At 40.6% G+C, this 13049-nt stretch overlaps 2 protein-coding genes across 2 annotated transcripts in view; both read right to left on the bottom strand.

The window, feature by feature from the left end:
- Window positions 1–733: 733 nt before the first annotated feature.
- On the bottom strand, window positions 734–10370 carry LOC109058225 (enoyl-[acyl-carrier-protein] reductase, mitochondrial). The gene is given in 10 exon segments (XM_042777270.1): window positions 734–1167; window positions 1318–1390; window positions 1522–1582; window positions 1678–1751; window positions 1836–1938; window positions 2071–2173; window positions 2257–2400; window positions 9175–9306; window positions 9444–9541; window positions 10177–10370. Coding segments are annotated over 10 exon segments (1098 nt in total). The 5' UTR covers window positions 10326–10370; the 3' UTR covers window positions 734–1006.
- Window positions 10371–11147: 777 nt separating this feature from the next.
- The window catches only part of LOC109058224 (laminin subunit alpha-2-like), a 182467-nt gene continuing 180565 nt past the window's right edge, over window positions 11148–13049 (bottom strand). Inside the window, exon 66 of the mRNA XM_042777209.1 lies at window positions 11148–12680. Coding sequence (XP_042633143.1) covers window positions 12526–12680 — 155 coding nt within the window. The 3' untranslated portion in view covers window positions 11148–12525. The remainder of the gene's footprint in view (window positions 12681–13049) is intronic.

The raw sequence follows: 13049 nt of genomic DNA, 5'->3' as shown, positions 1-13049 counted from the left end.
GTCTTGTCGCTCCAGCCGGACATGGCATCACAGTATGTTAAGGAGCGTAACATTTCCGTCACATGCTTGAGGTATTCGGCCAATCACAACACACTGGATAGCTGGCCAATCACAGCACACCAAACTTTTCAGAGCGATGAGCTTTGTAAAAATCGCTGCGTTTCAGAAGGCGGGACATAGAGGAGAAACAATAATGTACAGTATGTGGAAAATAATGTTTATTGAACCTTAAACTGCATAAACACTTACATTTACATTTAATCATTTAGCAGACGCTTTTATCCAAAGCGACTTACAAATGAGAACAGTAGAAACAATCAGATCAACGAGAGAACAACAACGGTATACAAGTGCTATGACAAATCTCAGTTAGTCTAGTACAGAACACGTAGCCAGGATTTTTTTTTTTTTTTTTTTTTTTTTTTTTTAAAACACAATTCATTACACAATTCATTACACCAAATACACAAAATAATGTTATTTTTAGCAGCATCATATGACCCCTTTAACTCTGATACAGTTGAACTAGAAGTACATGAAGCTTGATGTTCCATGCATAACATCTGTGCTGTGTAATTGAAACAGTGATGTTTGAAAAATGTAACAGTAAATGAAAAAGCTTGATGTGAAGTATATTTAGTATACATACTAATGTCAATATACTTCACATCCTCAAACAAAAGACACGTTTGAAAGATGGACAGGTTTTAATAGTGACACCAGACAGAAAACAGAAAATATGATATTTAATAAACCTTAAACCCCATACAGAACATTTTAAATCAATAAAAACGATGACATGCACTAGGTGTTTATAACAGATCTGACACACGTGCTGTTTTCCAACCCTGCACTGCACTGACCAACAGACAGCCATTACATTCATGCAAACAAGAATAATGCAGCTTTTTGAAGAATAATGCAAGCATGTTCAGTTGTAGACATTTGTTCATGATGTCCAATATGGTTCTGCAGAGGATCGGAAGAACATGACGTTTTTTGTTTTCTACATGATAAGAACGTGCTTGCGGCTGTGTGATTGCACTGTGGCTTGTAATGCATGTGTGTACTGGTGAAATGGTGTCTGGACACAGTGTGGTGCAGACAGCTGTCCACCTCTCATGAGGTCACACACAGCATTCAACATGGCCTTCAGCTGGGCTTTATCTGCAGAAAGAGAGGTCAAGCACAAGAGACCCAACTTACATGAGTGCCGACTCACAACATCAAGATATGAAACAACCATGTTCTTACAGTTTCATCATATTCATTCAACCCTTCATTTGACTTTCAGTAGTATTGTGTTTGTTGGTTTACCTTCCTTGTGTTTTCTTTTCCACTGCGTCAGCCAAAAGCCCTTTAGAGTCACATTGTGGAAGATAAAGGATTTCTGCATGACAGGAAATTAAATATAAAAAATTTACAAAGTTTGTTTTATAAACAGGGATGTTCAAGGTTCAATACAAGTTAAACTTGATTACACAGAAAATAAAATACTGTACATGAAGATAATAAACTCACAGCAGGGATCTGGAGGGGTCTTTTGGCCATCCCTCCGTATGTGACCATTGTTCCTCCATAACTGAAGATACAAGAGGACAGTTGTCAGCACCCTCCCATTGATCACAGTCATTTTTTTATAAACTACTGTAAAACTGCAATATGTGTGACACTTACTCAAGATTAGAGAACACAATTCCTCCGCTCAAGCCTCCTACACAGTTCAAGCCCAGTTTAGGTTTGGGAACCTCCTAAGAAAAAATTCTGTGTTTAAGCAATTCTTTAAGCAGAAATCACTGAAAATTAATTTGTTGCAGAAGAGCAGAATCCCCCACCTCAAATACCCGATGAAGACCTGTTGACATGACTTCCTCTTCTGTCACCACATAATCAGCTCCCAGTGACTGAAGCTCATCAATCAACTCAGCACAGTTTGGTCTGAGTTCAAGAAACAGTTTGAAAAAAACATTATATGAAACTTTTTATCACATGAGATTATTACAAAGTAGAACTTTTTCTGTAATGAATTTGCGGCCTGTTGTTGCCTCTTGCTCCAAAGGTCTTCTGTACCTCTAATTCAGGGGAAATATAAACTTCAGGCCCAGTGCTGCAGCGATCTGAATCACAGCCTGTCCCACTGCACTGTTAGAGGCATTCTGAATCACTGTACAACCTACAGATCATGACAAACCACTGATAGCCATTGATAAGATTTGGTAAGATAGAAATAATAAACCATTACATGAGTTTTCATACCAGGGGTGAGTGTTTGAAAGTCATGCAGCATCCTGTACGCAGTGCAGGGGTTCACGAAGATGGTGGCAGCCCCCAGAAGAGAGATGTCTTTAGGAACAGAGATGAGCTCATCCTCTTCACACACAGCACCTGTCCTCCATGTACCTGACACACACACAACTGCACAGTCAATAAAATGAAATACAAACTTTTTCATGACACTCTAGATGGCACAGGCTTATAGGTTCCAGCTCAGTCTGATATAGCCATTTCGTCAGAATCTTTTGACTGAAGTGATAGTGATTGATTCGCATGCAGCCTTATACCATGGCAGCCTACGCAACACTCGTTCCCTTATCTCAGGGAACCAAGGTTATGTTATTAAATGGAGCTTTCCATTTGGAATGGCCTCTCCCGTTGCATTGACACGCTTATGGTTAACGTGTCCAATAGTGCTGTGCTATAAGCAAGTGCAGAATGAGGGCTTCTGTAAGTATAAGCCAATAATGAGACCCAAACCGTTTAGGCTGAGGACTACATAACATAACCCTCTCCACTTGCAAAGGGGATTAGGTAGAATTTAGCAGACAAAATCCGTGCCTGCAAACCTGGTGAATGGAGAAAGTGATCTCAGAGTCACTCTGTGATTTGTTCTTGAGTTCCAGTGTTGAGTTTGGGTGTTGAGTTTTGCTATTGGTCTTTGTTTGTTGTAGGCACTGTTAAGTCTACAGGTACTCACTTACAAGCACTTTGCTGCCACACCACCCGTTTTGATTAATCACTCCCTAAATCTGATTTGGGTGTTGTGAGTTTTGCATTGGTGTTTGTTTGGACATGTTTTTTTTACTTACAAGCACTTGCCGACATTATCATAAACTGAACATACATTTTTTTTTTCTTTATAGCTAAATAATTTTTGGAAAAGAATGTCAGCAATGAGACCCAAGCCGTTTAGGCTGAGGACTACATAACATAACTCTCTTCACTTACAAAGAGGATTAGGTAGAATTTAGCAGACAAAATCTGAGCCTGCAGGGCAGGGATGTCCAAGTTATAAAACCTGGTGGAGGGAGATGGTGATGAAACCTGGTGGAGTGGGCCCTCACACCTAAAGGGCACTGCAAGCCTGCCGAGGCATAAACCAAGGCTATAGCATCCACTATCCACTCTGCTTCATAACCAAAAGCCTTTTAGGGTGACCTCCAGAGCACACAAAGAGCTGCTCTGACTGTCCAAACAGGCCATAGTGCTCAACATACACTCTAAGTGGACTGGGACCCCACTCACCAACTGGATTAGGGAGCACTTAAAGGGTGATGACTTGTGCCTTAAAAGGATAGGAGAGCACTTTTGGCATATAGTGTCTCGGTTTGAGGACGACTCTACAGTCATTAGGCCAAAACTTAAGACAGGAAGCACTGACTAAGAGTGCTTGCAAGTCACTCTTGACTAGTGATGTCCGATTCGCGAACGAATCGTTCGATTTAACCGGTTCTTCTTAGTGAACCGGTTGAACCAGTTCACCAAATCGAACCGAATCGTTTGAAACGGTTCGCGTCTCCAATAAGCATTAATTCACAAATTACTTAAGCTGTTAACTTTTTTAACGTGGCTGACACTCCCTCTGAGTCAAAATAAACCAATATCCCGGAGTAATTCATTTACTCAAACAGTACACTGACTGAACTGCTGTGAAGAGAGAACTGAATATGAACACCGAGCCGAGCCAGATGACGAACGTACACGCCCACTGCTGGAGCGGTTCTCGTTCTCGAGTCAAGAACCGGTTGCATCGGTTTTCGGATCACCAGTACACTGAACCGAAAACCGTTTCTTTCAGACGCGTCCGATTTGAGAACCGATGAACTGATGATACTGCGCATGCGTGAACTAATGATAATTTTTTTCAAGCGTTTTGTTAAACATCAGAAAGTGTGATGAAATAACTATATTTTATTTTTCTTTTTTTTTTTTCTTTTTTTTTTAAAGATGAATGTATCTTATCTGTGTATTTCGTTAAATTGTAGATTGCTAGATTATAGGCCAAAAGGGTTTTCAGGGAAGTTGGACAATAATTAAGACTCTAAAGACTCTACGTTTAATAGGAATAAGGGATGATTTATGAAATATCTGTACTGTATTTATAGTTAACGATGACACATTCACAAATTGAGTTTGTAGTAAATAGAACATGAACACGAGTAGAGCAGCTGATGATACTGAACTGCAGCGAGTCGGTTAGAGCGGTTCTCGTTCACGAGTCAAGAACCGGTTGCATCGGTTTTCGGATCACCAGTACACTGAACCGAGAACCGTTTCCTTTGGACACGTCCGATTCGAGAACCGATGAGCTGATGATACTACGCATGCGTGATTCAGCGTAAAGCAGACTGACACACAGCGCGTCTGAACCGAACTGGTTCTTTTGGTGATTGATTCTGAACTGATTCTGTGCTAATGTTAGGAGCGCGGGTAAACCGAGGGCTTGAATCAAGGGCAATCTGGCGAAACGTAAGTTTATTTAATAACAAATAAATCGCAATGGATTATGTATAGTAAGTGGATCATGGTTTCTGCGCTGATGACACCTAATTTATTTACTTTATATCTTCAAGACTTAAATCCTCGTATGCACATTACTTCTGTTACTGTATTTGGGTGCGTTGTTGCAAAACTTAATTGTAAACTTTTCATGATTATGAGGTTTTTAACTTACTAAAGTTATGATTACTGACTTTATATATTTGAATGTTTGATAGACTTGACGCCATTACGTCATCGCCAATGGCGTCATTACGTCGAGCGTAAAAGAACCGGTGAACCGGTTTTTTCAACCGGTTTACTGAATCGAACCGTCCGAAAGAACCGGTTCGCGGAAAAGAACCGAACTTCCCATCACTACTCTTGACCTTGACTTGACCAACGATAAAGCCAAAAGGAGAGTGACAGGGGCTACAAGTCAGTCAACTGGAGTGGCTCAAAGGGAGGGCCCCTTAAGACTATAGATAAGTCCCAAGTTGGCACAGTATGAGGGTGAGGCAGGATTCAATCTCCAAGCTCCCCTCAGAAACTTAAGGACTAAGTAGTTTCTGCTGACTGACTCGCCACCTTACGCAAAGAAAATATATTTTGTAATATATGAATGATCAATATATTAAATAACATAATGGTATATTAGAAATAATACAGAGTAATATATTGTGTAAATATATTACAATGTATTGACTAATACATAAGGAATTGCCGTTTTCATATATGAAAAATATGTGACAATATATTTACTTATATATACTTATAATTTTATATTCAGTAATACACTTTAGGCTATAATATATAGATGTACAGTACATGTGATAAGATATGGTACTGCATGTGCAAAAATATATTGAACATATATTTAATCATGCAGTATATACACACATATACACACATATTTTTTTTATCATTTATGATGTAATATGTACACGTTTTATATTTTAAAATATAGTTAGCTTACAATAGCATAAGCACACCTACTTATCTTCCTAACCACAGGCTCTACTCTTCTGCACACCACAAACTTACACATACCAGAAACCCTTTTAAATTTAAAAATAATACAACATTAAACACTATAAGATCTCCCTTATAAAAAACACGACATAACACTTAATTTAAATTCATTTTTTTACTCTCCTTTAACAGTCTGAAGCAAAGGATGCTGGGAAATATAGATTTGCTTTAACTCATTGTGAGAATGAGTAAGGGCAGCCACAAGAGAATGATTTGCCACATTGGTTGCCACATACACTTTGAGTATGGAAGAGGTGTGCCCCTTATCTAGCAGCTCTTGTAGAAAGGTTAGCACTTGGACACTTCACAAGAGGACGGGTCCTCGTTCCGCACTGCACACCAGTCAGTGAAGACTAACCATTTAAGGGCATAAAGACATCTTATACATGGAGCTCTAGCCTCCAAAATAGTATTAGTTACACTCCCGGGGAGCTGCAAAGACTCCCGTCGAGGGGCCAAACATGAAGGTTCCACAGCTCTGGCTGGGGATGCCAAATCATGACCTTCGTTCGTGAGAGAAGGTCCTCCCTCAGTCAGGGGAGAGGTTTACCAAGGGGCCATGGCTCAGATGCAGCAGTGGGGAGATGAAAACATCCCAGGTGCAAAGCGTGGGATGGGACATTGGCTTTGAGCCAGTACTGAAGGGGCTGCATGTTGAGCAGGCCCAGAGGAATCACAGAGGAAGCAGATGACATGAGGTCTAGCATCCTCTGGAAAGCCCTGAGAGGACATGAAGTCCATAATTTGAATGACACCGTTAGTCACTAAACAGTCAGAGAACATTCTGATGTAATTCATGCCACCATTCGGGCAGAATCAATTGTCCCCAGAAAGCCCACTTGCTGCCTGGGAGACAAGGAGCTCTTAGCTAAATTAATTCTCAACCCAAGGTGCTCCAGGTGACTGAGCAGCAGCGACCTGTGAGCAATGAGTTCCCACCTGACCAGGCAAAAATCAGCCAGTCATCGAGGTAGTTAAAAATGCAGATTCCCACCTGTCTCAGAGGGGAAAGAGCCACATCTATGCACTTTTGTAAAAGTGTGTGGGGCCAGGAACAGTCCGAATGGCAGGACTGTGTACTGATAGGCCACTCCCTCAAATGTGAAACTCAAGAACTGTCTGTGATGGGGGGCTATCTGGATGTGAAATAAGTGTCTTTCAAATCCACTGACAGAAACCAGTCCTCGGGACATACTTGTGTGAGGATCCGTTTTAATGTTAACATCTTGAATAACCATCTCAGAAATGAGTGGTTCAGATGCCAAAGATCAAGAATGGGTCTGAGCGCACCATCTTTCTTGGAAACAAGGAAATAATGGCTCTAAAAACCTGACTCACTGTTCACTAGAAGAGCCTTTTCCATGGCTCCTTTTGCAAGCAGTGTTTGTTCTTCAGATAAGAGAACGTGAGCATCATTGCTCGGTGTTAAGAGGAGGAATGGAGAGCGAGCGCAATCTTTCTTAGAGGGAGTTTTTGGTAAGAACTGGCCCTCTTCTCTTCCTCTCTGCTTTTGGATCAGGATGGCTTCTGAGGCTCAGTGAGCAACATCACTCTGGGGTGGGGACCTTGGCGCTTTGGTAACGGATAGCATTTCCAGGTTTAGGCTGGGGCTGAGGGAGTGCCGACTTGGCAGGCTGCTGAGTGGATGGAACCTTCTGGTGACTTGAACAAGCTGCCACACTAGAGTGCTGCAGTAGGAAGTGATGCATTGGCTGTGATAACTTCTGTGCCGCTGTAAACCATTCGGCAAGCCCATCCAAGGCAGGGCCAAAACAGTCCCTTAGGAGAGACTGGTGAGTCTGGGAAGGCGACCTTGTCAGCATCCCTGAACTCTGTCAAATTCAGCTAAAGATGGTGCTCCAGCACCACTATATTGGCCATGGCCTTGTCTATCGCCTGCGCAGTGGCCTTAATAGTGTGCAGAACCAGGTCAGTTACAATGAGCAGTATGGTGCCGAGAAGTTTGGCATGGAACACTTGAAGCACCGCCATCATGTGAAGTGCTGAGGCAGCCTGGCCAGCCGGATAAGCCCTGTTTTCTAGGGCTGAGTTAGTCCTGTAGGGCTTAGATGGATACGCTTCATGGACTTTCAACCCCAGGGACGATGGATGGCACAGATGCACAGCTACTGCCTCTTCCAGAGTGGGGAGCTTGCTATAACCTCTTTCTTTAGTGCTATAAACAATGGTGAGAGTGGTGGAAGTACAGTGATTAATACGCTCTGAGTATAGGACATGCCATGTCCTAATGAGTTCCTCGTGAACTGCTGGCAGGAAAGGAGTGGGCTGTTGGCAAGAGGAATGTTGACGGCATCCCTTCAGGTACCACCTATCATAGAGGCTGTTGGTGGGTGCTTCCGGAGCCGACCAAGCCAGGTCAAGATCCTCCACATCCTTAGTTAAAACACAGATCAGCTCACTGTCCATGCTGGGCAATGTTGTCTCCATCAGAGGCGGTTTCAAGCTCTTTGCCAGAGCACGCTCACTCTTCAGCATCCAAAGCCATTAATGACATGAAGTCATCAACAACGGCTTCCTCCTCAGATGGAAATCAAGACACTCGCAGCCGACGAGAGGTGCGGAACCTCACGTGTAAAGCAGGCGTGAGTTCACTCGAGCTAAGTCTTAAAGCCTGCTGTTTCTTTCTCCTAGGGGATAGAGGAAATGGGATAACAGAGTGGGGAGGACCACTTCCATTAAAGAAGGAGATCCGCAAGTGGAGGAGGGTGAGACTCATGCTCTGTGCCGGATGTGCTGGATGACCGCAGGGGAAGGCTTCTGGCTTCTTCCACTGCCAATGGCTTCTTCAACGGTGGCGAGCAGCAAGCTGTGCTGAGCTTCTTCCTTCTTCGGCTTCTTGCTTGCAGAGTAGGCGAGGAGATGACCTTCATCACTGAAGGAGATTAAATTCTGACATAATGGCGTCTAGAGCTGACTTATAAAGAGGTCTGCTCCTCCCCTTTTGGCAGGTTGAAGGACCATTGGTTCGTACAGCTACACGAATGTGAACAAATCAGGCTTCAGTATTAGAGTAACAGGAGTTTTCCTATAAGCATGTCAACTCAACTGGAGAGGCCTTGTTTCCCTGAGATACAAGGAATGAGACATTGCGTAGCTTGCCACATTACTGTGCATGAACTTCAGGATGAACACATTGCTCTCAGTCACACATAAATATTTGGAGGTAATGACATTCAGCAGCCACTTATAATTATACAAAGATATCAGGTGTGAAAGCCTGCATTTCAGTTCTTACAATCAAGACCCACCTTAAATATTTTAGAATTTTATTGCAATGCACTTGCATTTTGGAACTGAATTCCATGATGACTTCAAGGTTTTGATGTTTTTTTAATCCCTAAACTGAAACACTGAATATCTCCTTACCAAAGCCGGCATCTATGGGCATGACCCAATCACCAGGTCTGAGAGATGTGACATCACTGCCCACCTCTATCACTTCGGCCACCCCCTCATTACCCCCCACTGCTGGGAGAGGGCACAAGACTGGGTACGAACCTATGGAGACAAGATCATGTTCAGCCTCCATCACCCCAAAGAGTAGAACAGAATTTCTATAAAATAATCTCAGATTTAACCATCACTAGAGTGAAAGGATGTAAATAGACATGAAGGTGTATGAGTGGTGACTTTACCCTGGATCATGTTCATGTCTGCAGGATTGACTGGTGCTGCGAGCATGTGGAGCCTCACAGAACGATCACCTATGGGGGGCAGCAGCAGCTGCTCCATCCTGAAGACAAATGACATGTCAGTTTCACAAGTGTCCAGCAGTTAATCCAGTGTGTACCAAAGAGCAAGACATGGAGTCTGTTTGCCCACGTAATCTTTAGCAAATTACGCTTAATTTATTTAGCTTGCTGTTCACTGATGAGGGGCTCGATGAAGCAGCTTCAGCTCGAGCTCTGATATACCCCCCACAGAGATTTAATGTAGGATATGATTACAAAGGGCAAGGTACCTAAGATGAAGGTGGAGATTTGGGGAGGTGGAGGGATGCTAGAACAGCTGAGACTGGACAGAGGTAAGCAGCTGCTTATATACTCTGGGTGTTGATTGAAAAATAAATGTCATCTCTCATACATAACTTAAAATTAACAACCAAAACCAAAAAAAAAAAAAAAAAAAACCTCAAAAACATGACGACTTTGATTCTGATTGCTGGATCATGCCAATCATGGTTTAAAAATACTGTTTCCAAATTTCCAAATCTCGGATGAATTTACCCTGGTAGAATCCCAAATAAATTTAGCAATGAACCATTATTATTATTATTTTTTTATAATTAAAACTACTTACCATTGCAGTATAACGTAATCCACTGCTATGAACTAATATAAGCATATTAACAGTCTGATATGTCCATACCTCACAGTATCGATGTCATGTGAGTGTTCTCTGTAAACTAAAGCTGAGCAGTGGTGAGTCTCTCTCCACACTGTAGAGCATTTCTGACGGTTTCTCAGCAGGATCGTCCCATCCTGGATGGCTCTGTGCAACAGACTTCTGATGAGCATGACTCGGTCTCTTCTGCTGTCCTCTGCTATGAGTTAAATGGTCTTCAACATTTGTACACTGTTGAAAAAAAAAAGTGTACTTCCTTGTTTTTTTTCCCACTGTTGTAATTCCAGACTGTGTGGTGATGAAACCAACCACTGCACTCATATCTTTTATAGTTCTGCTTTCAGATTTTTTGGACAGGAAACCACACTGAGTTAACTGATTTTTATGAATACAAGCTGTGTGTGTGTGTGTAGTGTATACGTGATATAAAATGTAAAAACCACTAAATTATCTGTGAGTATAAAGTATGAACATTCATAGGAAGACAGAACATTATATTCACCTTAATTCCACAATTTTCCAGAGTAAAATGAAGGACAGATGTTCAGTCAGTATCTAAAGGCCAATCAGACTGTATGATGTCTATAAACATGATCATTCATTTCTAGAGGCATGAGAATAAAAGTAGCCTGAGAACCAGCCCTTGTGGAACACCATGTGATATATTAAGTTTCAGTCACTTGAGAAACAGCCTTTCAGAAAGATCAAAAACTGTTTAAAAGTCTTAGTATTTAACAGTGGTCTATTGTACCAAATGCTGCACTTAGCCTAAGACTTAAACTGAAGCTTTATTATGACCTGTCCTACAAACAAGTACATTTTTTGAATATGAATTTAACTTAACCTTAACTTCTTAAATATTTTACTGAACCATGATACATTGGAAGTCAGTCTAAAATTGGAAAGTGTGACTACTAATGACCCTTCGAAGGACAACAAATTCATGAGCTTTAACGGTTATTTCGACACAATAAAAGGAAACACAACAGACCAAATCAAGTGCCATCAGAGGGGATACTTCTTTATTTTGAAATACTGAACATTACACAGTACATGTCATCACTCCATGCAAAACCACACACTGAGACCTCAGAGAAAAGTGTCTCAGGGCTCGACACAAGGTCTCTTTCCATGAATGTGTCTTACAATCTCTTTGGCTCTTAGATGAAATATGTTGCTCCTCATATATGCAGCCAACCTGATTCTTCAAGTGTGGTTTGATCATTAAGGCATTTACACTGCGGTCACACTTAAATCTGAAAATCTGATCTGTCCAACTTTCCTACATCTGATTTTTATTTTTAATACAGCGTGTCTGTGCTGATTTTTGGCAAGGCTAATTCATTGTGAACAGTTCCTTAATTTTCTATGTCAGTGTAACCTTTCTAAATGCAGTTTATGTAGTATCAGAGCAAGGCACAAACATTTTTTGTTTGTGTTTAAATATTTCTTGATGTACTGTATCAGGTGTCAAATGTAGTCACACTTTGAAAAGTGGCAAACAGAAGAACTCGAAATGCACAAATGTAAGACCGTAAGTCCAACGCTCTCCACGTAATAAAGTATGATACTGTTTTAAATGAGTATCAAGCCTCATCTATCAATGTCTGAGTTTTTAAATGATACAATCCCGATTCGTTGGGTCATTCACTCTTTAATGGTTTTGTTAGGATCCTTTTGGCTGTGTAAGATGTAGTTGTGCTTCAGAGATTAAAAAAAAAAAGTTCTCAATGTTTTACTACAGTTTCTGTTTTGGTTTTTGGTTCCTTTAACACACAAATACATAGTTTGATAAAAGAACTACAGCATAAAAAGTTGGTAGCACCTTACAATAAGATTTCATCTGTTAACTACATGAACTAACAATGAAAAATATTTGAATATATTTATTAATTCAAGTTTTTATTAATTTCAATATTTAATAATACATTATTAAAATAAAAAATCGTTTCTGTTATTTTTAATTGACCAGATCAAACATGAATTAACACAAAACAGCTGTATTTTTATTAACTAACAACAGATAATTACATATTGTAACGTATTTTTCATAGTTAGTACATGTTAGTTAATGCCTGAATTAATGTTAACTTATGGGACATTATTGTAAAGTGTTACTGAAAGTTTTTATAAAAATGTTCTCCTATGACATCTGATAGAATCTGATTTAAAGGATTTTTGTTATCTGGTTTCCATTTGGCTGGGTTTGTCTAAAATCCTTGGTTTTTTCCAGCTGTTTGTTTGTTTTTTAATATTCCTTGTGTTATTTGGTTATGAGCGGCACAGCTAGTACTTCACAGTTAGTTCTCTGAATAATTCTGATTTTGATTCATGAACTGATTCAGTTTGAGTAGGAGTCAGACGAGTGTGTGTTTAACTAGCGGGGCAGGTGAGAGGCTGAACTCCTCGGAGCTCCAGGACTCTGTTCATCTGCACCTCCAGAGTCTTCCCAGCTTTAGAGATCTTCACATTTCTCATGCAGCCTTTAAACGGTGTGTTTATAGTGAGTCCGAACTGCTTCAGACCCTCTGCAACAGACACACACAAGACAGATATCAGTCATTTATCTTTCAGGACACATTTCAACTCATCCAATTGTCAACGTGTCTGTGTCCACTAAGATGAGCTGAAAGAAACAATGCTTAAAAAAACAGCTTTTCTAGTTTAATGTATACGTTATAAAAGCAGCTGAATCTATTGATTGTCTGTTCCTAATTTCAAGAATGTTGCAATGTTAAATTTTCCAGAACTTCTGTATTTTAGGATTGTCCCCAATCCAGGTTTCTTACGTCTGCTCTATATTACATTTACAAAGTCTTCAAATCAAGAGCTTCAAAAAAAATCACATTTTCAATTTTGTTTGCTATTTGTAAATGTTTTGCTTTATTACCAACTGC

The sequence above is a fragment of the Cyprinus carpio genome, chromosome A20, assembly GCF_018340385.1.
Source record: "Cyprinus carpio isolate SPL01 chromosome A20, ASM1834038v1, whole genome shotgun sequence".
In the NCBI taxonomy this organism is placed as follows: domain Eukaryota; kingdom Metazoa; phylum Chordata; class Actinopteri; order Cypriniformes; family Cyprinidae; genus Cyprinus; species Cyprinus carpio.
Note: the sequence above shows the minus strand (reverse complement) of the source record. Positions and strands in the feature narration are given on the sequence as shown.